Below are 24,074 nucleotides of genomic sequence, written 5' to 3'. Positions count from 1 at the left end.
AATCGGGTCCATGGACCCGACAAACATTGGACAAATACATAAATACACAGGGCCGTGACAGAGCAGCGGGACGTGGGGAGGACTGTTTCTGCCTATGGTGCCCCCTACAAGGGGGCACCATAGGCAGAAACCTGCAAGGGGGCACCAGAGGCAGTTACAGGCCTCCGTCAATGCCCTGTTTATTTATTTATTTGTCCAATGATTGTCGGGTCCATGGACCCGATTACCTTATTTATTTCTGCAATGCAGAAATAAAGTAATCGGGTCCATTTCTGCAATGCAGAAATAAATGAAGTAATCGGGTCCACGGACCCGACAAACATTGGACAAATAAATAAATAAACAGGGCGCTGGCAGAGCAGTGGGATGCAGCCTCAGGTTTTTGATAGTTTGTTTAACCCCTAAAGTGCTAAGGGTGATAGGGTCGTTGCAGGCTCTGCCCACATCCACGGTTAAGTGGTGCCCATGTAATGTAAGAGATGGGTTTAAAGGGCCAAGTGATGTCCCTTCCACCACCCCCACGATTCTGGGCGTCATTAGTTACCATGGTCTGTGTTGGATGAGATTGCAGACATGCTGACTGCCTAACAGGGCACTGCATGCCCATTCTAATGAATAGTGCACTTTTGTGTCACCGGCGCTGGTGACCTCATCAGTGACCTGTGCCCTGTGGTGGACTGATGGAGGCAGGGATGGGGAGTGTGGTGGACTGATGGAGGCAGGGATGGGGCGTGTGGTGGACTGATGGAGGCAGGGATGGGGAGTGTGGTGGACTGATGGAGGTGGGGAGTGTTGTGGAACGATGGAGGCAGAGATGGGGAGTTTTGTGGACTGATGGAGGTGGGGATGGGGAGTGTGGTGAACTGATGGGGTTGGGGATAGGGAGTGTAGTGGACTGATGGAGGTGGGGAGTTTTGTGGACTGATGGAGGCGGGGATGGGGGTGCTCTGGACTGATGGAGGTGGGGGTGGGGAGTGTGCCTAATGGATGGAGTGTTTGGGAGTGGGCCTAATGGATAAGGCATCAGCCTCCAAAGGTGGGGATTGTGGGATCAAGTCCCACCTCGGTCGTCAACTCTTTTAAATGTTGAAACAATAAAAGAACACTTCTGTGTTTACACGGAAAAAACGGTATCCGCGATTTTTTGAAAGGGGCAAACGGGAAAACACTGAAACACAGATTCTGGAATTTTCTGAAAACACTGCAAAAACACCCCCGGAAGTAAAGAAAATAAACCCCTAAAACAGGAAACCCTAGGCATGATGCATGGTAATGGGCAATTGTCTCCTCTTAGCCCATTCATAGGTTCCTGATTGCCCTAGATGCCCTGAGGTTTGGTGTGCCCAGTCCGCCATTCCTTGCAATACCTCAGCTTCTTCAGGTGTTGTCACTGTGCAAATCTTTGCCATTTTATCCACTTCATTGTTGAACAGTGCAGCCAGTGAGGTGTCAGGGGGCATGTGTGCATCGACATGCCCAATGTAGATTTTGCACCTCTCACCTTTGTGCCACATCTCTTCCCAGATGTCCAGCCCTCCCCAGATTGGAGTGTTTTTGATCTGCCAGCCGTCTCTTCTCCATGCTGGTGCCCAATGCGTCAGGCCTTGATATGTGGCCCAACTGTCTGTGTACATGTATGCAGTCTCTGTTTCTTTCACCTGCTCAATCACGGAGGCCACCGCCTGCGGTTCAGCATATTGACTGGATCCTCCCACACCTTCTCTCATCAGCAGTGTTTCTCGGTGGGGCTGGAATGCAACAGCTTGCCAGTGTCTTTGCCCTTTATCATACTTTTCTGTGCCGTCCGTGAACCATGCTAAATTTTGTTTTTCCTCCGTCAATGTATCATAGGCGGGCGCAACTTTGAAGGGACATTCTGGCAACGCAACTGGGGTGCCCGGTTCAGGCATCGCTTCCAGATCCACTGCCTCCAGCATTTGTTCTTGCAGTCTGGAAACCCCTGTGCGGCCAGCTTTCGCACGTTGCTGTAAATAACATTTCGAAGGGATTGTGTCCTCCGATGTATTCCTTATCTTGATAGATCATCTCCAGCTTGCTGGCCTCGGAAACATTTTTACAGTAGGGGGCGCTGCGCGTCGATGTCCCTCGAGCCGATGTCCCTTGACAGTCTCCGTATCGGCGCCGACGTCATCATGCGTATAAATAGACTCACGCAGCGTCCTTTGTTCAGTTCCGTTTTTCAGTGCTTCGTGGGCCTCGGAATCGCGTTGCTCAGTTCGTTAGTCAGAGAATATATTCTTCATTATTCCTCGAGAATACCAACTCTTACTCGATGGCTTCCTCATCCGAACCGACGACTCCACGGTCCGGCTTCAGAAAATGTCAAGACTGTGGAAAGAAAATGTTGTTGACAGATCCTCACAGGATCTGTTTGTGGTGCCTGGGATCGGAGCACCAATGTTCGGAGTGCGAGGACTGCATGTCCATGACGTCGAAAGCCTTGAAGGAGCATAAGGGGAAGCTTGAGAGAGGTAAGACAGTTAAAACTCCTTCGAAAGTTTCCTCGGCTGAGTCGAGACATTCGTCTCCTCGCCGACACAGGAAACATTCTCGGTCTAGGTCTCGAAGCAGTTCCCACCACTCTTCGAGATCCAAGCATTCAAGTAAGAGACGTCGAAGATCCTCTTCCTCGTCTTCTTCTTCTGTTTCTCCGGAAAGAGTCACCTGCCCCACAAAACATAGCTCTCAGGCTGAGTGGGAGGAATTCCGTAAAAGGATGCTTAGCGTCTTCGAGAAAGCGGCCTCGACCCCCTCGAAGACAGCTGAGGGTGACCCTGGGTGAAAGACCCGAAACATCTAAACGCTGCGAGTCGTTGCACCCGGCGAAAACTCAAGAGCGTCACGAACCCTCGAGCAAAGGCACTGTGCCATCGACGCCATCGTCGAAGGTCCCTTCGACGCATAAATCTGCGTCATCGACGCCATTATCGAAGGGCTCATCGACGCATAGGTCGATTGAATCGACGCCGTCTTCGACGCCGACGTCAACGCCGAAAAAGAGCAAACCCACAGCCGTCACTACCTCACAGCCAGTGGTCATACCCAGAGCCTCTAACATGACTTCGAGGTCATCGACAAACTCGAGTAGGATCCCGATCTTCTCGAGTTCTTCGAGGCCACTTCCAATCTTCTCGACGCCTTTTTCAGTGTTTTCGAAGCCTTTAACGTCCGCGTCGTTCCCAACCGATTATGACAAATTTAGCCCCTTCTGCTCTGGAAATGGGATTTAAGCCATTTCCAAGGTCTGATCATTTCAGACCTTTGTCTTCAATTTATGAGGAAGGGGAGGATTCGGATCAAGAAAGACCCTTTGAGTTGCAGAGATCTGCAACACCAAAACCAGAGGAATTTACCTCTGAGGAAAATAGGTTGAAGGACCTTTGAGAATCCTTACATGAGGCAAGTGGGTTAGATACTTCCCCAGAAATAGAATTAGCCAAACCAGACCCAGGGGAACATGCTGAGACCCCTTACAGAATTTTAATGGCAAGAATTATCGAATTCATGGGTTGGTCTACACCTTCACCTGCATTCCAACAGGATGACCTTAGACATTTTAGTTAAAGGCCCACAGGAGGATCCTGTGGTTCCATTTCACGCTGCATTACAAATAAAAATATTGGCTAACTGGGAAACTCCTGAGGTTATCCCGGCGGTTAACAAAAAGTTATCAGCCAAATATAGGGTATCTACTACTGACCCTGAAATTTTGTCTAAACTCCAGAGAGTCTGGTTGTCCAAGCAGCAACTGCATCAGGCAGTAGATCGGCATACCCTACTGTTCCACAGGACAGGGATGACAAAAGATACGACTCTAAGGCTAAGAAAGTTTTTTCTCCATGTAGCATGGCGTTGAAATCTATTAACGCTACTTGTACGCTCGCAAGGTTCAGCCATACACTTTGGGAGTGTGCTTCATCAGCGGCTGACTGCCTCCCAGAGGGAGAAGAAAGGGAAGCGTTTCTAAACATCATTAAGGACAATAGCTTCCCTGTCTTGGCAGCCCAACGCTGGAACGCCCTCCCACTCAACATCAGAATAGACCAATCCTACCATAGCTTCAGTCGAAACATCCTCACCTGGCTAAGGTCCAATGATCCCCATGACTAACCCTGCCCTCCCACACCTCATGCCTCTGCTCTAACCTGACTGATTCTATGTACAGCATTAAAATGTATATATGTAAATATGCAACTTCAACCGAACTGCCTCCATGCACAGCATCAAATATGTAAATATGTAAGCAAGTGATTAACTATATGTATATATGTACTTTCGATTCTTACTCAAATGTGCCTTCCATTAACTAAGTTTCTATGTAATCTTACCTTCCTGCTCTATGTTGCGCCCTGTTACCTCTGGGCTTTGCGCGCTATACTAAATAAATAAACAAACAAACAAACATGGTAAAGACGGAATGTGCGAATCCCTTCAAACTGGCATTGATTCTGCTGACAGCATCAGTGGGGCCATGGCGGCAAGTACTACAACCCGCAGATTTGCGTGGTTGCGAAAGTCTGGGTTTGCTCCAGATGTACAAGCCAGACTTTTAAATATGCCCTTTGACGGCTCTTCCTTGTTTGGTAAGAAGGCGGATGACAGCCTAGAAAAGTTACAGACATCCAAAGCAGCAGCAAAATCCCTGGGTGCTGCAATCCATCAAACGCCATATCGCCCCTCAGGAACCTCTTGGAGAGGTAAGTCCTTTCGCTTTTATTCCGCATTCGGAAAAGGCAGAGGACAATCGGTTCAAAGAGGTCAAAAAAGATTCACCCGAGGTGGACGGGGTAAAAATACAAAAGCCGCAGCAGCAGGTACCTCTTTACCCTCGGCACCTGCATCAGCCGCCTCTAAATCACTCTGAGGACTCTCCTCACAAGACACCAGTAGGGGGCAGGCTAACTCAACATCTGACGGAATGTCAGGCTATTACGTCAGATGCTTGGGCGTTGGAGACAGTTGCCCAAGGTTACTGCCTGCCTTTTCTACGCATTCCTCAGAGTCATCCACCGGGGAACAGCTCTCAGAAAGTTCCAGATCCGCTCCTCTTGCAGGAAATTGTAGACCTGCTGGAGAAAGGTGCCATAGAACCGGTACCTGTAGCGGAGAGGAACAAGGGCTGGTACTCCCCCTACTTCCTAATACCGAAGAAAGACGGAGGACTGAGACCTATCTTGGACTTACGAGAATTGAACAAGTTCCTCAGGAAGGACAAGTTCAAGATGGTAACTCTTTCTCAGATCCTTCAGGCCCTCCAGCTCCAGGACTGGCTGGTATCTCTGGACCTTCAGGATGCTTATTTCCATGTGCCAATCCATCTCAAACACAGGAAATACCTGAGGTTCGCAATTGCCGGCTCTCATTATCAATTTCGAGTTCTGCCATTTGGGCTGACCTCTGCCCCGAGGGTCTTCACCAAGCTAATGTCGGTAGTGGCTGCAAGTCTAAGGAGGGAAGGGATTCACGTCTACCCCTACCTGGACGATTAGCTGATCAGAGCTGTATCTCCGGAACAAGCTCAGATCCAGCTAGATTAGGTCTGCCACTTTCTTCACAAACTGGGCTTCTCCCTCAATTTAAAGAAGTCACAGAGGATACCATCACAGAGACTCCAGTTCATTGTAGCGGTCCTGGACACTTCCCTTTGAAAAGCCTCGCCACCAGAGGTGAGGGCTCAAGATATTCTGCAGATGGTCACCAAGTTTCAAAATGCCCAACGTCTCCCAGCCTTCGACTTTTTGAGGTTGCTAGGCCTCATGGCATCCTGCATCTTCCTTGTGCCAGAGGCTCGCCTGAGAATGAGATCACTTCAGTGGGCACTGAGAACTCCGTGGTCGCAATTCTCAGGGTGAATGACAGACCTCCTTCAGGTTCCGGACAAGGTGGCTCGAGACCTTCAGTGGTGGGCCTGCCAGGAGAACATCTTGAAAGGAGAACTGTTTTGGCAACCATGGCCGGAGATAACAGTAGTCACAGATGCCTCACTCACGGGGTGGGGAGCCCATACCAACGACTTGACCATCAGCGGTCGTTGGTCTCCATCGGAGTCCAGACTACATATCAACCTGTTAGAGCTGAGAGCAATCACACTAGCGCTGAAGGCTTTTCTGCCATCTGTACAGGGGAAAAATGTCCTGATAATGACGGACAACACAGTGGCCATGCACTTCCTCAACAAAAGAGGAGGCGTAGGATCACTGCCTCTGTGCAGAGAGGCGATGCAGCTCTGCAGCTCTGGTTTTGGGCAATCCAAGAAGGAATCTCTCTATCGGCAGTTCACTTAGCCGGAGAGAAAAACTTGACAGTGGACGCTCCGAGCAGGCAGAGTACAGTCTCCCACTAGTGGGAACTAGCTCAGGAAGTCCTTCAACAGATCTTCATCCTTTGGGGAACCCCTCAAGTGGATCTGTTCGCCACCAGCATCAACAGAAAGTGCGATCAGTTTTGTTCAAGGGAATTTCCCCCAAGAGGAGCTCTAGGGGACACGTTCGTAGTGGACTGGGAGTTTCCACTTCTGTACGCGTTTCCTCCAGTCCCTGTCATTCCTGAAATGATCAGGAGGTTGAGAAGCTTCCGGAAAGCCATGATCCTAATTGCCCCGGACTGGGCCAGGAGAACGTGGTACCCAGACCTTCTGGACATGTCCATCTGCCCTCCAATTCCCCTTCCACTCAAGGAGAATCTTCTCTCGCAGAAGGGAGGTCAGGTTCTCCATCCAGACATCAGAACCCTCAACCTTCACGCTTGGTATCTGAAAGGTTGAGATGTAAGGATTGGGACCTCCCAGATGACGTCATGGAGGTGTTGTTTTCGGCAAGAAGGCCAGCAACAAAGACTTTATACTGCTGCCGTTGGAACACATTTTGCAGCTGGTGTAGAGAAAAGAATATCGACCCCTTTTCATGTGGTACACCAAAGGTGTTATCTTTTCTACTCCAAATTCGGGCCTTCAGGTTGGCACTATCAAGGCTATCTCACAGCGCTATCGATCTTCAAGCGCACTGCAGAGGAACCATCGTATTTCAAGTTACCCTTAGTAATACAATTTCTGAAGGGATTAACCAATGTCTATCCTCCAAGACCATTCCAAGTTCCCTTATGGGACTTAAATTTAGTCTTAAATTTCCTGATGGGTACTCCTTTTGAACCACTCCACTCTTGTTCACTAAGGTTTCTCTCCCTTAAAACTGTCTTATTAGTGGCATTGACATCTGCTAAGAGGGTGAGCGAATTACAGGCTCTATCTTGTAACCCCCCTCATACAATTTTTCATAAAGATAAAGTTGTCCTACAAGTGAAGCCTAATTTTCTCCCAAAGGTGGTTTCTGAATTCCACATCACTCAGAAGATTACCTTGCCTTCATTTTATCCCCCTCCCCATCCGGGGAAAGAGGAAGAAAGGCTACATAGGCTGGACCCAAGGCGGGCTTTGAGCTTTTACATCAGCAGACTTGCTAGGATTAGGCAAGCAGACCAACTGTTCGTAGGTTACTCAGGGCACAAATTGGGATTACCGATAACAATACAGACCATTTCCAGATGGATTATTTTAGCCATTCTGGAATGTTACAAACTGGCAGGGAAAGAGCCTCCTCAAAATCTTAGGGCTCATTCAACCAGGGGTATCGCAGCCTCTTCGGCCCTCTAAAGAGGGTTACCGATTCGAGACATATGTGCGGCTGCCACATGGTCGTCTGCACATACCTTCACAAGATTTTACAACCTGGATTCCTCCTCTAGCCAAGAGACTAGATTTGGCGAAACTGTGTTGCACTCTGTTCACTCTTGAAGGGAAACATGGCAATTTTACTCCCACCCCCAGTTACACACCACTGCTATGGGAGTCTATCAAGATAAGGAATACGTCGGAGGACACAATCCCTTCGAAGAACAAGTTACTTCTTACCTGGTAACGTTCTTTCGATGGGATGTTCCTCCGACGTATTCTTTATCGCCCCTCCCATCCATCCCCTCAGTAAAACATCCCTTGTGGTTACAGTTTACGCTCCTTCTGGGTCACTAACCAATTCATGTAAAACAACTGTTAACGTCAAAACGGAACTGAGCAATGGATGCTGCGCGAGTCTATACGCATGATGACGTTGGCGCCGATATGGAGGCTGTCGAGGGACATCGGCTCGAGGGACATCGACGTGCGGCGCCCTCTACTGAAAAAACAATTCCGAGGCCAGCAAGCTGGAGATGATCTATCAAGATAAGGAATACGTCGGAGGAACATCCCATCGAAAGAACGTTACCAGGTAAGAAGTAGCTTCTTCTTCCATTTGACATGAGTGGCGTCTTGCGCCCTGCCACTCTTTCTGCTTGCAGCAGTGTCGCGCACCCAGTCCATGATCGGAATTTGTGTGCAAATTGTCACTGGTTGCTCGCCTGTGATTCTTTCAGTCTCAACTAGAGCCCAGTACACTGCAGCAACTTGTTTCTCAAGCGGAGTATATCTTGTCATAGGATCTGTGAGTTTTCTTGACCAGAAACCTTGCAGCACTCTTTTCTGTCCTTGCTTTTGCCACAAGCTCCACACAGCAACATCATTGTAGACAAGAATTTCCAGTTCAAAAGGATCAGTTTTCGTCATGGGCCCAGCGTGATGTAATTCTACAAAGCGTCCTTAGCCTGCTGAAAGGCAGACTGTTGATCTACGCCCCATGTAAAATCGTGTTTCTTTCTGGTGACTTTGTAGATGGGTTTCAGTATGAGGCTTAAATGAGGTATTTGATTTCTCCAAAAACCCATTAACCCAATGAATCTTTGTGCCTCCTTTTTATTTGCTGGTGGACCCATCTGTTGAACCATGTCAATCACAGGGACAGGAATTTTCTTAACTGACCCAGACCAGATTGCACCTAAAAATTTCACCTCTTGAGCGGGCCTCTGTACCTTTTTGGGATTTATGGCCCACCCCCGGTTTTGCATGTGTGTGATCAATTTTTCATCAGCGTTTTCCACATGCTCTTTCTCAACACTGGTTAGCATGATGTCATCAATGTCATCCAACTGCACCATCTTCAAGTCTCTGGCAATCAATCCATGACACAGAGTGGGACTATGCAAATACCCCTGGGGAAATTTAGTAAATGTAAATTGTCTGTCTCCCCAAGTTATAGCAAATTGGTCTTGTGATTCAGCGTCAATATCAATGGAGAAAAATGCATTGGCCAAGTCAAGGACCACATGCCATTCACCCACTTCTCTCGTAAGGTTTTCAAACAGAGTAATGATGTCTGGCACCGCCACAGCTAAAGGTGGCACCTTCTTGTTCAAGGCGTGAAAATCAATTGTCAGGTGCCGCGTCTCATCTGGGCGGCAGATGGGCCAGATCGGCGAGTTGAATGGACTGACTGACGGCCTCATTATGCCGATCTCTTTGTGCCCGCCTGGCAGCCTGTACTGTTTCACGCACACTGGCTCAGCAGGGGGAGGTAAATGCAAAGGGGACCATTTTGCATACCCAACCACCAGAGGGTTAACAACTCTCACATGGATTTTCCGATTGCCAAAAACAAATTCACAAAGTCTGTAGTCAAAATTTTTGCCCAACACATCCATTTCCAGTATATACTCGGGTATGTCTGCAATCAGGACATTAGCGGTGAAGGGCAATCCCTAGCCTATTGACATCTTTACATTAAATGCTTTTGCAACAGTGTCTGCTCCACCATAACCATTGACCAAAACTCTGGGACTCTGGGACCAGATAATTTATTGGGATTGCCATTCAGAATGGTAACCTCAGCTCCCTTGTCTAATGAGCCAAAACCTGTTTCACTTTGTCATTCAAATACAATGTAAGTGGCACAAAAGGGCGTCTGTCTCTGGGACTGGTTCTCTTTATTAACCGTACCGCAAAGACAGAGCTGGCCCTTCAATCAAAAATGGGGTCTGGGACCTCCCATTTGTCCTTTGCCAAATCAGGGTACACTTTTGCCCGCACTTTGGGCTTCAACACCTCTTCCTCAGGGGGTTCAGTTGGGCTAGTTTTCCCTGACCCCCACTTCTGTAATTTTTTCCATTTCTCAAGCAGCACAGATGTAGGTCTACCATCTATCTCTTCCTTCGGAATGCCTGCTTTTATCAGGTCTGCCCACATTTGCCTGCGCATAACCTGAATAGTGTCAGCTTTCTCTTTAGACTTTGCATTTTTGCCAAGCTTTTTCTCTGAATCATTACTTGCCGCCACTAGGCGAGCAGCTCTGCGCACATCCAGTCCTTCTAATTGCCCTAGTAACAGTGCAACCTCACCAATGGCTTTTCCTTGCGCTGGACCCAGTAATGAAAGCAATGCTCCCTTCATATGACGAGGGGCATTTCGCAATAAGCGCACGCACATCCCTGCTGTAAACATCTCCATATCGGGTCCTGCAAAATTTGCACTGTACATCGCGCACTATAACACCATCTCTCTAAGCTGCTCTGTCGCTTCAGGCAGTGAGACACAGGGCCCCCCGACTTCTTCCATATCCATTGGACTTGCATACAAAGTTACTAATGCAGTCTGAAGCCAATTAAACAAGGAATATGACCCTTGCTTCCCTAGCGCACTGCGCAACATCTGTCCCAGCATTACATTAGTAGTGATTGAATCCATCTTTAATTCTTCTGTGGTTAACAAGATGCCATCGATTGTCCCACAATCTCAAAAACCATTTCAATATTGGTTCACCTGCCCTTTGTCTAAACAACTTAGCAATGTCTAAAAGTTCTGTCTGTGTATAATCGCGGACAATCCTAGTATTCTGAATGTTTCCACCGCCAGCTTGGCCTTTGGATTTGTTAGTGATTAAGCCGCGCTGGATAAACACATTTCTTTGGAGCACATTCCAGCTCCTCTCCCTCAGAACAGTCTAGCTCTGTAAGTCTGACTTCAATGTGTTCATCCCAGTCAAATGTCTGTTCGGTTTCACTATCACTAACCTCACTAGACCATAAATTTGGGTCCCATGCATCCTTCCTAATTAATGCTTGAATCCTTATCTGTGACGGATTGCCTCGCCGCTGTCTGCGCTTAGAGGCACACCTATCCTCCATCTGATCAGTCCGCTTAACGGACGATTCCAGAGTTTCTCTCATAATAATTTGTTTCGCTTGGAGCAGGGTAATCTCATCAGTTAATTTCCGAATCTGTGCATCTTTAAGCAATTCTTTCTCATGCAACTTTCTGAGCGCCTGCAGGAACAACCAGCCCACGTTTCCTGCTGCTTTTTGCTCCCTTCTGCATTTCCGAAGCGGTTAACTCTCTAAACACTTACTAATTACCGCTGGGGAAAAATAATTTTCAAGCATATCCCATGCCCTCGGCACAGAGTACCGATGCAAAATGTCTGCTACACCCGACCAGGCATTTGTTGCCGGCCATCCTGGAATGTGACAGAGTGCACTATTGCCTTCATTGCATTCATCCTTCCCCTGTTTCTTCCAGAAAGGTATTGTGCTTGCAAATCCTGCCAATGACCACGCCAAATGTAGTGAAAAGGGGAACCCACACCCCCCTGGGGCCAGCCCTTGGTGCAATAAAACTCCTAATCACCTTCCCTCACAAGTAAGAAACTATGCGAGACACAATTAACTCAGTCTGGAAGAAAGCCACTCACTCAGAAGATTTTATGCTTGCATTTAATTACTACATAGATTAATTCGAATCAAGTTGCAGTTTTCAATAGTATGGGAATTAAAGTGCAAGCTAAGTAATACGAATTATCAGTCACAGATGAATATGCAATAATTCTTACGCTCCTAGGAATCGTTGATGCTGATAGAATAGAATCACACCCACGACCCACGCCACTCAGTGCCTGGCACTGCCCAATGTGAATGTGATGTGATGCCAGGAGCCTCTGCCTTCTAGTACTGGCTGGTTGTCCAGGCGCTGTTGCTCTCCGTGCATGCGTCTCACAATCAGCCCAGGAAGAGTCCTCCTCTAACTGGCCCAGGTAAAGTTCTCTTATTAGGGGCTGCACATCAATCACTATGACATATCGGCTCTTCGAGAATTTTCTAGGCTAAAACCTTCCATGCAGCAAAACATGTTTTTGACTGGAAAGTTACTGCTAGTTTTTGGCTCTCAGGCTTCGTGTGCGTTGTTGTGGGAAGCGCCTTTCTACATTCCTGTTTTATCAGTGCACCTGACTCGCAGAGCGCAGAAGAGAATAGCCGTGCCTGGCTCCTTCAAACTGCGCAGGGCTTCATGCAAAACTAGATGTTTAAATCTCAGGAAGGGCCTTTGCAGTTAACCCCTCGCAAGCATGCTGGCTCACTCAGATCGAGAGGCCTGGCTGGTTCAGCATTTTCCTCCACACTTCAAATAAGCTCTAAATACATGCAAGATAGCTCAGTAGGTTAATGCAGGTGCAGGTTACTGCAAGTGCCTAGATGCTTTTCACGACAATCACCTGCACCACAACTATTGCCAGGCCCAACATGCTTAGAATTAAAGAAACAATTCCACACCGTTCTCTCATTTCACCCCATACAAACTCTGCTTTTAACCATTGTCCTCAGTCCTCTTGTTTACTTCTCTATACACCTATAAAAGAGTTCTAGAATGTTTCACCCGTATCCTGTAAAATCACCCTCTGTCTTCTATCACATTTGTATACCACCTTCAATGATGGATGGCTTTCCATACATTGAACACAGTGGGGCTCATACTAAGTGGTTGACTCAAGACTGACCCAAGGCAGGTCTGCAGCGATATACGGCCCGTGCTGCCTGCCATCACACCAGGCTTGCAGTAATTCACCGCTCTGGAGGGAAAGAGCAGAGGCTCATCGCAGTGCGCAGACTGAAGCGCACTAGCAGTTCAGGCCGAGGGATGGTAAACAGTGCATCACCCTAAGCCGCAAGAGGCCTGCTACATGCTCCGCTGACTGCCACTGAGCAGCAAGAAAGGAGAAAATTATCCTTCTCCTGCCAACACATTCAGCTGGGGCGAGAGGCTAATGTGACGCAGTCCAGTGGGACAAAATAAGGCACCAGGTACAGAGTGCGCACAGCACCGCAGGTGACACAAAGTCCACATACCCCAGGACAGGCAAGAAAAGCACGACAACTCTGCCAACTCACAAACCGACAACATTGTTATCATGTCAGAGGAAGACATACCAGTGATAGTGCCCACAAAGGCATCTGGAACATAACAGCCACCTCAGAGTGACTCACTTGCTCTGCAACTACCTACCCCATTTGACATGAGGGACACCTGCAATACAGGGCCTCGTTGGGCATGATGGATATGTGACTTTAAGGTACATATAGGGGCCATGGGGATCACAGATGATGAAAGGAAAAAGACCATGTTGTCGCTAGTGGTGGGATCCGTAGTAAGGGACATTCTTGATGAACTGCTAGATAATGAGGCGGCTTCCTTTGACGACTTGAAGGAGGCATTATCGACTTATTCCACCCCACACACCAACATAGAATATGAGAGGCTCATCTTTCATATGAAACAAGAAAAGGGGAAACCCTCACAACTTCGTAATGCGACTACGCATCAAGATAAAACCTTGCGCTTTTCACTGATACTCGAACAATGAATCGGTTTGATCTCAGGTAATTGGAGAGTGTAAATCTCAGGCCTTCTGGAAAAAAAATACTGCAGAAGCAAAGATCCCTTGAGGAAATTCTCGCAATTGCCTGTGTGGAATCTGTGATTGATCAGCAAATGGAGAACATGAACATGGTGACGCTGCAACCACAACCAAGAGTCAGATGCTGTCAACAGATTAACAGAATCAGTCACCAACACTACGAGGCATACTGAATACACCTGTTTCAAGAGTGGATATGAATATCCCCACGAAGTCTTGCAACCTGCAATAGGACAAACATACGCTGTCTGCAGAGGTGATGACCATTTCTGAGCTGTATGCGAGAATGCACCCGTGACGAGGCAAGCTAAAGGCAGAGATATACTCACCTGAAAAGCAACAATATCGGAATGAGCAATGATCAAAGGAAACCTCATCCAGTGGACAAAGAGAGCAGCAAATTCTACAATTGAAGAGAATGCTGTTCACCAGAGAAGCACAAATACTGACGTTCTAAGAGAAGCATTGAAGTGAATTCACATCATCCACATATGATCAGGGGATGTGTGGGCACTTGGCTTTGACACAGCCAAGGAGCACAGCCCAACATGCAGGTGAACAACACTCCCGCAGAGTTTCTAATTGACACTGGGGCAATGGTGAACATATTCACAGCCAGAAAAAGAACGTTTGAAGGTCGTATGGGCCTGCAACCATTTTCACCTGTTTTCTTTATGGAAAAGCATTTACCATAATCGCAGATCACCAAGCACTCCTAACCATCTATGGCAATCCCAAGTCCAGGATGCCCCCAAGAATAGTGAGGTACGTACGGCCTACGTCTCCAAGATTACAAGTTCATCATCAAACACTGTCCGGGCAAGGAAGATATCACGGCTGATTATTTATCTTGCCATCCCACTGGACCATCAGCGACAGGAGACTCATATATAAATTATGCAATACATCACATGAAACCATTCCCCATTGACTGGGAAACTCTCAAAAAGGAATCCCAACAGGATCCAGCATTGTCAATCATTGCCAGCTGCATAGTGAAGGATAAACGGAAACGTGCAAAAGATATAGCAAGGGACTAAAGCATGGTGTTACAGGACGACGTGCACAGTCTCGCACAGGTGCAGGATGAACTCTGTCACAGAGAACCACATTGTCATGAAAGGTTACAAGATCGTGCTACCCAGTTCATTGCAGCAACAGGTCATCGTCCTGGCTCATGAGGGCCATCTGAGAGTGGTGTCGACCAAACGCTTATTGAGGCAAACGATTTGGTTCCCTAAACTAGAGTAGGGGAAACTCTACAGAGGAGTGCGACGTGCTGTGTAGTAGCACAGCCATCTCATCCAGCCCCTTGCACATGTCACCACTGCCGGAGGGAGTATGGGAAGAGCTGGCAGTTGACTTCTTCGAACTGCTAATAGATGGGACATATGTACTGGTACTCATTGATGACCACTCCAGATTCCCGGAAAAATAATTGATACCGTCGACAGCTACTACCTGCGTCATACCAGTAATGGACCGCATACTCATGGCTTATGGGATCCCTAAGGTCATTGAGTCGGAAAATTGTCCGCCTTTCATGAGCCAGTACTTCACAAATTTTGCACGATACATGGGTTTTCAACACGGACAAATCACGCCATTGTGGCCCCAAGCTAACAGCATAATTGAACGATTCTTAGTGAATATCAAAAGGGCACTGTAGGTCGCCAAGGTTACCAACAGCCCTTTTGAACAAGTTCTTTATTGACTACTAAGAGACTATAGAGATTCCCCTCACAGCACCACAGGGTGTGTCTGGCTGATATAATGTTTGGAAGAATCGTGTGGTTTTCTCTTCCCCAGGATCCAGCTAAAAGCCCCATGAGTGGGATAGAGCATCAAGCCCTAGACAAGGATGGAGAGGAAAAGCAAAAGATGAAGGAACGGGCAGCTATCAGGAGGGGAGCCAAAGAAGCAGAAATCCAAGTAGGAGATCAAGTGGTGGTGCGTCATCCCAGGCAGCAGAAGAGGACCCCACATTTGCTCCTGAACTCCTGACTGTAACAGCCAGGAAAGGTAAAATGGTCGGAATGTCTCTCAATTCAAGAAATGTCCCAGTGGAGAAGAGCAATCCTGGATTCACTACAGAATAGATCAGAGTGACCAGGACTCTGAAGGCTCCTATCTAGGAGACGGTGAAGCATCGGATGAAGAACGGGGTGGCTGCGGACAGAACAGTACCTGTGCGATTCAAGTACAGAGGCGAGATGGGCGTCTGGTAAGGGCATGCATAAAACACCTGAAGACTGATAGAAGAGATGGTGTAACTGGTTGGACTTGTTTGTTAAAAAGGGGGAGCTGTAATGTGTGTCCCTTCAACCTCGTTTTGTGGACGTAAAACAAGGGGGAAGTGATGTAGGGTTAGGGAGGGGTTGGGGAGTTCACTGGAATAAAGACGTTAACCCGAATGGACGCTCCATGTCATTATTGTGGCTGTCCAGGTGCGGTCCACCTAAGTGAGGCATCATGTGGAAACACGACACGGACTTGCCAGAGTGGCGAGCCCCACAAATACTGTTTCACTCCTATCATTCTTTACAGCAGCAAATGTAAATGCAGCAGTGAGCAGGACAGCTGCTTCCAGTGACTTAAGTGGTAAGGGGTGTATGGGCATATGTGTAACTGAAAGGTTACATTAGCACATATGTGTACCAGCTAGAACTTCAAAGAACTGATGTCAAGAGTCTAAAGTACGAACTGTGTTCAAATGCCAGCTTCACCGCTTGACCAAAGTGCGTGATTGAGAGAAAATTTGAATAATTTGTATCTAGCTTTGCTGTATCTCCAAACGTGAGACACTAGACATGGGTTTTGTGTTGTGGCTGGTGGGTGGGGGGCAGAGCGGCAGGCATGTATTTTACATTGTGCGGTGTGGGAAGGCAGGATGCCACACATGGTTTGTGTATTGTGCAGGGGTGGAATGGAATCCTAAAGAGGCCCTGGAAATAATTTTCAAAGTGGCCTCAAAGTACGCATTTTTAGCAAGCCCAACCCTTTTCCTATGAGAACATTTGGAAATAAAATAGGTAACCAAACAAAAGAGGTGCGGGGTGCAGAGGCCTACCGGGAAATCTCCAGAGTTCCCTATAGGCCAGTCCATTCCTTGTTTTGAGGGGGTGCCATGTTTTGGCTTATTGTTGTTGGTAGGCAGGATGCCAGGTATGCATTGTGGTGTGGGGTGACCTCTGTAGATTGTATTGTGGGGGAGGCAGAGGCGTTACCAGGATTGTCTAACAAGTGGGGCCTTAGCTAATGTAGTTGGGCCCACCGCAGTGACATTAACATCTGTAAATGCCCACACCGCGCTGCTGAGTCGGCATTTACAGATTTTGGGTGGGCCTTGCCCGCTCAAACCCTGCCCCGTCTGCCCCTCTGTGTAGAGGCAGGAAATCTTTTATGCGTGTGCTAGGGTGGTAGGGCACCAGGTGGGGGTGTTTTGGGGAGGCCGAAGTAGCTATGGGTGTTGTTTTTGTGTTCTGCTTGGCTGGGAGGCCGGATGCCCTGAGTGAGTGGTGTTTTGCCTGCTCGTCACCTGTATAGCCAAGCCAGAACCCCTGGCTAGAGCTCTACCCATGAGCACCCTTCAACATTATGCTTTGATGTAACGATTGATTTGCCTTGTAATTCACGGGATTTTTAACTACACAGTGTGCTTTCCGTAATCTTTATCTTCATAATATTGTATCTATAGTTTGTACATGAGCCTCTCACTCATGAGTATGTTAGTGGCCGCCCTATTAAAAATAATCATAACTGACAGCACCAACCCCTATCATCCAGATAAAACACTCTCAGTATCCACCTCTTGTCTGGTATTGCTCGGCTCAAGGTTATGTATCCGTATCTACGCCAGTCTGATCGGAACCCTGGCTCCATGTCCCAAGCAAATGCAGGTCATACCTTAACATGCTTGCTTCTCTTCATTCCCAGTGGCCGGAAAGCGAATAAGGTGAACCGCTTCGACAAGAACTACCACGTGTTTGGGGAGAAGCTGGAAGAATGCAGGTATGTGGACATCCCGCCCTCCCGCCTCCGCCTGCTGGGATAGCTGTGGGGTCGTGAAACCATGGCTATATGGGGCCTTCCATCTCTCCCTCTTGTGGGTGCAAGAGATGGAAGAGTATCCAGTAGCTTGGAGTCCCCTGCAGAGAAGGCCTCTGTGCCCCCCAGGTCCATCAAAAGGAAAGACAAATATTCTTGCAATAAAACTATCAGACGTGATTCTTCGATTATCGGCTGGATGTAAAAAAAAAACACTGAATTTAAAATAAAATATGAATAGCTGTAATATTGATAATGCGAACAGTCGAATTTATTTGCAGAATTTAGATCTCGTGAACATTACCCAGAGGTATACAGACCTTGCTCAAAATAATGATCAAACCAAATAATAGTCACATTTAAAAAAGAAATACAGCAAAAGGCAGACTATCTCAGAACAAAAAAGCAGCAGAAAATGGAGGAATGTCATTGCATGCTCCAGACGAGCAGAGAACAACTGGAGGTGAATGTAAGTCAGTATTTTGGTGAAACTCTGGTCAGTTGTTCTTTCCATAGCTCCTAGGGCACAGTCCGAGGTAGCCTCCCATTCTGGAGGGTGAATCCTTCTCAGCGGTTCCAAGTTGTGACGCATCATTGCTGATGCACAAACTTTCCCCCTTAGCCAAGCCCGAGGCTCCCAAGGTTCACGTGCCAATAGTTGAGGAACATTAGTGATGAAGATAGTCCTTGGGTTATTAAAGCTGCCGGCTAAGTCCACATCTCTTACTTTAGGCATTTCCCTGACCGACTGGGGATAGTAAGGGACAGGAAGAAAGGGTGGACCCTCAGCATACCGTACACCAGATGGTTCTGTATTGTAATTGGACACGGTAATGACCCTGGGGCTGCAGCCTCTGTTGGGAAGTCTGAAGTATATGGGTAGCCGACGAGAACATTTATGCCAGAGACATTTGCAGCATCAACATGTTGTTTGGTGGTAGGCAGAGAGTGCCCCTTTATATTTTGGGTTCAACATCTTGTCAGCCATTCCAAGCCCTTGATCAGTGTTTGGTGGGGCACCATATTTAATCTCCCAAGCTCTACTTTCTGTTCCTCAGCTAACGCCAATAGTTCTGATTAAGATGGGGAGGAAACTGGGTTGGACAAATTTGAGGCACTGGGTTCCTGTGCAGCTATCCTAAGAAATTTCGGTATTGGGGCTGGGGTCACTTCTGTCTTATTGTTATGGAAGTCAACTTGTGGGGTTTCAGGAATACAACCCAGTCTCTCGTCTTAGGGCCCACACAATGATTATAGCAATGTTATTAGTAATATAAATTGACAATGCATATAGCTGACACAACACATCCAACTGCCCTTTAGAGCTTAAATAACAGGTGTCATGATTAGACAAGTCAGTGGCTTTCATCATGTTAACTTAAGTAGTATATAAGGCTTCAGCTGAGTAAGTCATGCAACCGTTTGACCCCCTTGAGCCGCTGATTGAGAAGCCTATATTTTTTCAAATGTGCAGCTTTTGATATGTATATTAAAAAAAATGTATACTTATAGAGCATTCTTCTTCTTCCCATCAGTGACCTGAAAGGGACTCTCAACGCCATGCTTTGGGAGAGCAATAACGCGGTCCTGGCCATGGCTGAGGTGAGACACAGGCCTGACTTTTATATGTTGGTAAGGGGTCTGCTAATGGTATATGTAGGATGCCCATACTCAAGGAAAGTTTCTAATCAATAACGGAAAGAGCTGAAGGACCTTTTGTGCTGGCAGAAGCATGGATGGATCTTGCCACCGTGCACTGCTGAGCGCTCCCATCATGCTAAACTCTCGCACTTTGGCACCAAGCCTTGAGATGTGTGGCTTGGTTGTGTTTCTGTAGTGCATACTACCCTGAAAGGTCTCTAGAGACATTCATACATAGCACTCAGACATTGAGTGATTGTGGATATGACGGTCCATCCCACTCTTCAGTGTGATGGGCTGGCACAAAGAGCACCCAGCGGCTTATTCCATTAGCGCTGCTCACTTGGGTATAAAGCCAGGCAAAAGGGCTTTGTATGAAGCATAGTGATCTGACTTAGTGAATGACCAACTCTCCTGAACATATTTAGAAAAAAAAAGAAAATGATCCAATCAATTCTTTTTTATAACTTGAAGTGAGAGGGGTCCACACAAAGTGTTTGCAGCTCTAAGAAATGCATTTCTCTTATTTAGACCAAAGAAAAGGAGGGCATTTCATTGGCCCAGAAGCCAGCAGAGATGTATCAATGAATACACCAGTGAAAAGCTGCATGATGAAGAAGGAAGGGGCTGAATATGGTGGTGCAATGAAAACGTGGCAGTAATGCAGCTGGCATCCCTTCTACAGCACCACCATATTCCTAGCTTAGAGGCCAGTGGAGTGAAAATCCGCATCGCTTGGCTGGTGGGGCTTCCTCCGCTTTGCCGCTGGAAAATTGAGGATCTTCCACCAGAGAGAATTCCTCCGAAACCCCGTTGGAGTCTCATGGGAGCCTATGGATGGAAACTACCGCCGCTATACCACTGCTAGAAATGTGGTGGATTTGCCACCATCAAGAGTGGTGTTAATAGTAACTTAAGGTGGCAGAATGACCACTGGTAGTTCTCCCATACTCGTAATGGGGCACTGGGTTCATGCTCGCGGGACGCACACAAGATCCTGTAACTTAGCCCCCTCACTTGTAGAATAGAATCGAGGTAGTCTGCCCAGAGATAACTCAGTCTCTGGCTGGCAGGCAGCTTTCCACTGGCCCATGTACTCCAGAGAGAGCTGTTCCCAGTTTGTCAGAAACCCAGCAGGTCCAAAGGAAACCTTCTGTTTAGCCCTATTGGGAGAGCTGTGAACCACTGCGTCTAACGTATTTGATTTCCTGGGCACTCAGGAATTTAAAGAAAGAAATTGTCTTTTATTTTTGATGTTTAAATAAAGCGCCAAGGTGGGCATCAGGGCGCTGCACAAAGCATGTGGATCAGGATACAGAGATATGAGAGCAGCCAGTGATGGTGGCCAGTGCTGTTATCACATACCCCAACACACAATTAATTGTCCTCTGTGGAGCTATAGGTCATCCTTTATAGACCAGGGCCTTGGCCTGCATGATCTTCCTGCATAGAATGGGACATGGGTCCATAGATCTCTCTATATTAGAGTCTGTACAGACTGTGTGGAGCTGCTATTGAATCTCTTCAGTGCTTGGAGGAGGCTCATTAAACCTGTGTGCTGAAAAACTCTACATCACTAAGGCAGCTGTTGCATTCCCGTTAATGGATAAATACAATTGGCTGTGAATTGCAGGCTTCCAGTTACATTTCTGACGTTTTGATAAATATTGAAATATTTTGCTATGCATTACTATTTTACCAGGGGAAATATTCCCTGTTTCATCGTCTTTTATGTGGTCATTTTGCCAATTGTAAAACATAATTTTTCCTGGTTTTTAATGATGATTGTGAGATGGCTGTATAGCTTTTATGGAACCTGTTTACAACAAATAAATACATTTAAATGGATTTCAGCAGATTCATTTGCCATGGTCACTTTGGGACCCCTGGAATAGTGATGAAGAGTTTTTACAGAGTTTTTTTTATCAGTGTGAAAAACCAGAGGGTGTTTCACATCTTAGTCCTTGGGGATGTCATACTCAGGTGGCCAGGGAAAGGCCCTCGCATTTGGATCCTAACCCTGGGGGTGGACAAGTGAGGGGGGGATCACCTGGGTAGTGGTCCTCAGGGAGTGGGGGTGAAGCACCTGATGGTGAGACATGGTATTCCCCTTTTTACCTAACCCAGCTAACCCCAATCCCTGCTTATTGTTTGGGAAACTACAACTCCCATAATTCCGACCCATTTCGCATTGACCAAACTACTGAGATGAGGAAGATGAGGAATGAGGCCAGGAGGATTATCTCTACTGACTTGCAATGGCTGTGTACCTCTAATGAGGTCAGGCACATAATCCAAATCGTATACACCTGCCACTTGTTAACACTCCCTGTCAGGTTAAAAGGTGGCGCGCACAGGCACACTCTGAGCGAGGCTGGGTACGAGAAGGAACAGCTCTTTCGGGGCTGATGCATACCAGGCTATGGAAGTTGGAAAGCCAAGGGGCTGATCAGCTGCTGTGGAACCCGAGAGAAAGCCAGGCGAGAATTCCATCCTTTCGGGAAGCCGTAAGCGTTCCACTGAAAACAAATGAGTGGAAAAGGGAAACCTTCAAAGTGCTTCCAGGCGGCCCGCTACTCTCCTGGGTGAACGACGGACTAAGGGAGGAGCAGAGGAGGCTTTGGTAACGGCTTTAACTGCTACGCGAACAGCATTGAAGACAGAAGCCTAATTAACACGACCGATAAGTTATCAAGAGCAACAAAAGCCCAGTTTGTGTTAAAAGCAAAAGAAAGCATGTAGCAAGAGTTGAAGGATGCGCATGTGCCAAAAAAACACGTATTAAAGAGAACAATGAATGACTGATGAGAAAAGTATAGAAAGTAACCGTGTGGTCCTGCGAAGAGGAATTGCACAATGAAGAGTCTCTGTGAAATGTTCTGAGTTATGCAAAGTGGTAAATGAAGGAAAGAAAATAACCACAATCCCGAGCGAGAGTTGATTGAGAGAAAAGCAATCTTTTGGACTTTTGAAAACCGCGAAGAGGGCAAAAGTAAAGAGGATATGAACTTTGAAAGATGCCAAGAGGGCAAAAGTAAAGACTAGAAGTACCAAGAAGCATTGGTGTTGCATATAAACTTTGAAAAGGTGCCAAGAGGGCAAAGGTGAAACTACAAGTACCAAGTAGCATTGGTGTTGTAAGGTTTGTTCACTGTCAAATTGTCTAAAAGGAAGTCGAAGTGGTCATGTAGAGGTCTACATAGAATCCTTGCAGTTTCGAAAGTCTTCGACAGTAAAAAGTGTGAAGGACAGAACGTGGGGAAGGGGCCCCCACAAAGAGAAAAGACAGGGTCGAGCCCGGCAGAGGAAAGCCTTTGTTGAACTGTGAAAAGTTGAATGTGGGAAAGTGCCACAGGCTCGAGCGCAGCGGTGGGAAGCCTGTGTTGAATTGTGGCATATTAAAAGCCAGGTCCAGAACTGTGTATTTGTGCTAAGGCGGACAACACCTAAATAATGAATTACACTGTCAAAAGCTTGGAGCCCAAGCCTGAACTGTTGAATTGTACCAGCAAGCCAGAGTGTGCAATACTGATTGAACTGTGCCATCCACCTTTCCCTTTTAAGGAACTCTTGAGGCCCCGTGCTTTTGAACGTGGGGAAGGGAGTTGTTACTTAAACCATTCTGACATTTCAATTAAGCCACTGTTTTTCCTTTTTGTATTCGCTTTACACATTTGGCATTAGAGAAGGAGGGCAAGTTTTTTGTTTTTCTACTCCCATTTTTGAGTTAGGGCCAGTTAGGAATTCCACCAACCCCAGTAAACTACAAAATAAAGGTTTTTGAAACTTGCATCTATTGTGTCTGTGTCTACAGTTGATACCATGCCTTCCTTACATCAGTTACTAGCAGTTTTAAAAAATATATCTTTGCATCATTTTGGCTGTGTATCGAGGGTGACCGGGACCAGAATATGTATACATTGTACAAGTACTTTATTGGTGGAAAATTACAGGTTGGGCTGAAATATTAATTATTTTAATGGAAAAAACCTAAGCAAAGTTAAAAGTGCAATATTCGTGGGCTGCTGAAACTACCTCATCCTGGTGTCGGCTCTGGGAATTTAAACCCTTCAGTAAGCGCCCTCCCACTGCTGACTTTTGCCATTTTCCCAGCCTGAGTCTCAGTTCCTTGTTGTAGGTTTGAATGGTTCCTGAACCCTGGTTCCCTCTTCCTCTGGCTTTCTGACACCTTTCTCGCTATCTCACTGCTGTCTTTCTCTCTCTCTCTCTCTCTCTCTCTCTGTCCCCCCTCTCTCTCTCTCTCTCTCTCTGTCCCCCCCTCTCTCTCTCTCTCTCTCTCTCTCTCTCTCTCTCTCTCTCTCTGTATCTCTGACTTGATTTGGGTTTTAGTCTTCAGTAATCTGGTAGCCAATGAGTGTTTGTTCCTCAAATCTGGTGCCAGGGAATGGCGGTGTATCAGGCATCTGTTAGAGTCGAGCTTGATCTAACTACACTTCCAAACCAGTTCTTCTCAGTACTTTGCCTACCCCACTTATGTTTCTGCGTTGCCCACTTGGCTTTACTTCTTCTTAGCCTGACCCTCCTCGTTGTCCAACATGTGCTCGTTACTCCTCCTACCATGGGTCCATCTCCTTTAGATCAGGATCATTCCTCTGCCTTGTCTGGGCCAGATATGCCTTAGAGAGACTTCCTGTTATAAATCTCTGTGCTCTCCTCCTGATGTTCTCCCATTCTCTTGTTTTAACCTCACCAACTACCTTCCTTGGCTTTCACCTCTTGATGTTCACCTAATTCCTC

General features: G+C 47.0%; 1 protein-coding gene across 1 annotated transcript in view; it reads left to right on the top strand.

The window, feature by feature from the left end:
* Positions 1–24,074, top strand: part of CCDC180 (coiled-coil domain containing 180) — a 728,974-nt gene that overhangs the window by 559,856 nt on the left and 145,044 nt on the right. Inside the window, exons 29-30 of the mRNA XM_069609330.1 lie at positions 17,565–17,639; positions 19,211–19,277. Of these exons, the coding sequence (XP_069465431.1) occupies positions 17,565–17,639; positions 19,211–19,277 (142 nt within the window). The remainder of the gene's footprint in view (positions 1–17,564; positions 17,640–19,210; positions 19,278–24,074) is intronic.

This window comes from Ambystoma mexicanum, chromosome 8, assembly GCF_040938575.1.
Source record: "Ambystoma mexicanum isolate Mex_15411 chromosome 8, UKY_AmexF1_1, whole genome shotgun sequence".
NCBI classification, from domain to species: domain Eukaryota; kingdom Metazoa; phylum Chordata; class Amphibia; order Caudata; family Ambystomatidae; genus Ambystoma; species Ambystoma mexicanum.
Note: the sequence above shows the minus strand (reverse complement) of the source record. Positions and strands in the feature narration are given on the sequence as shown.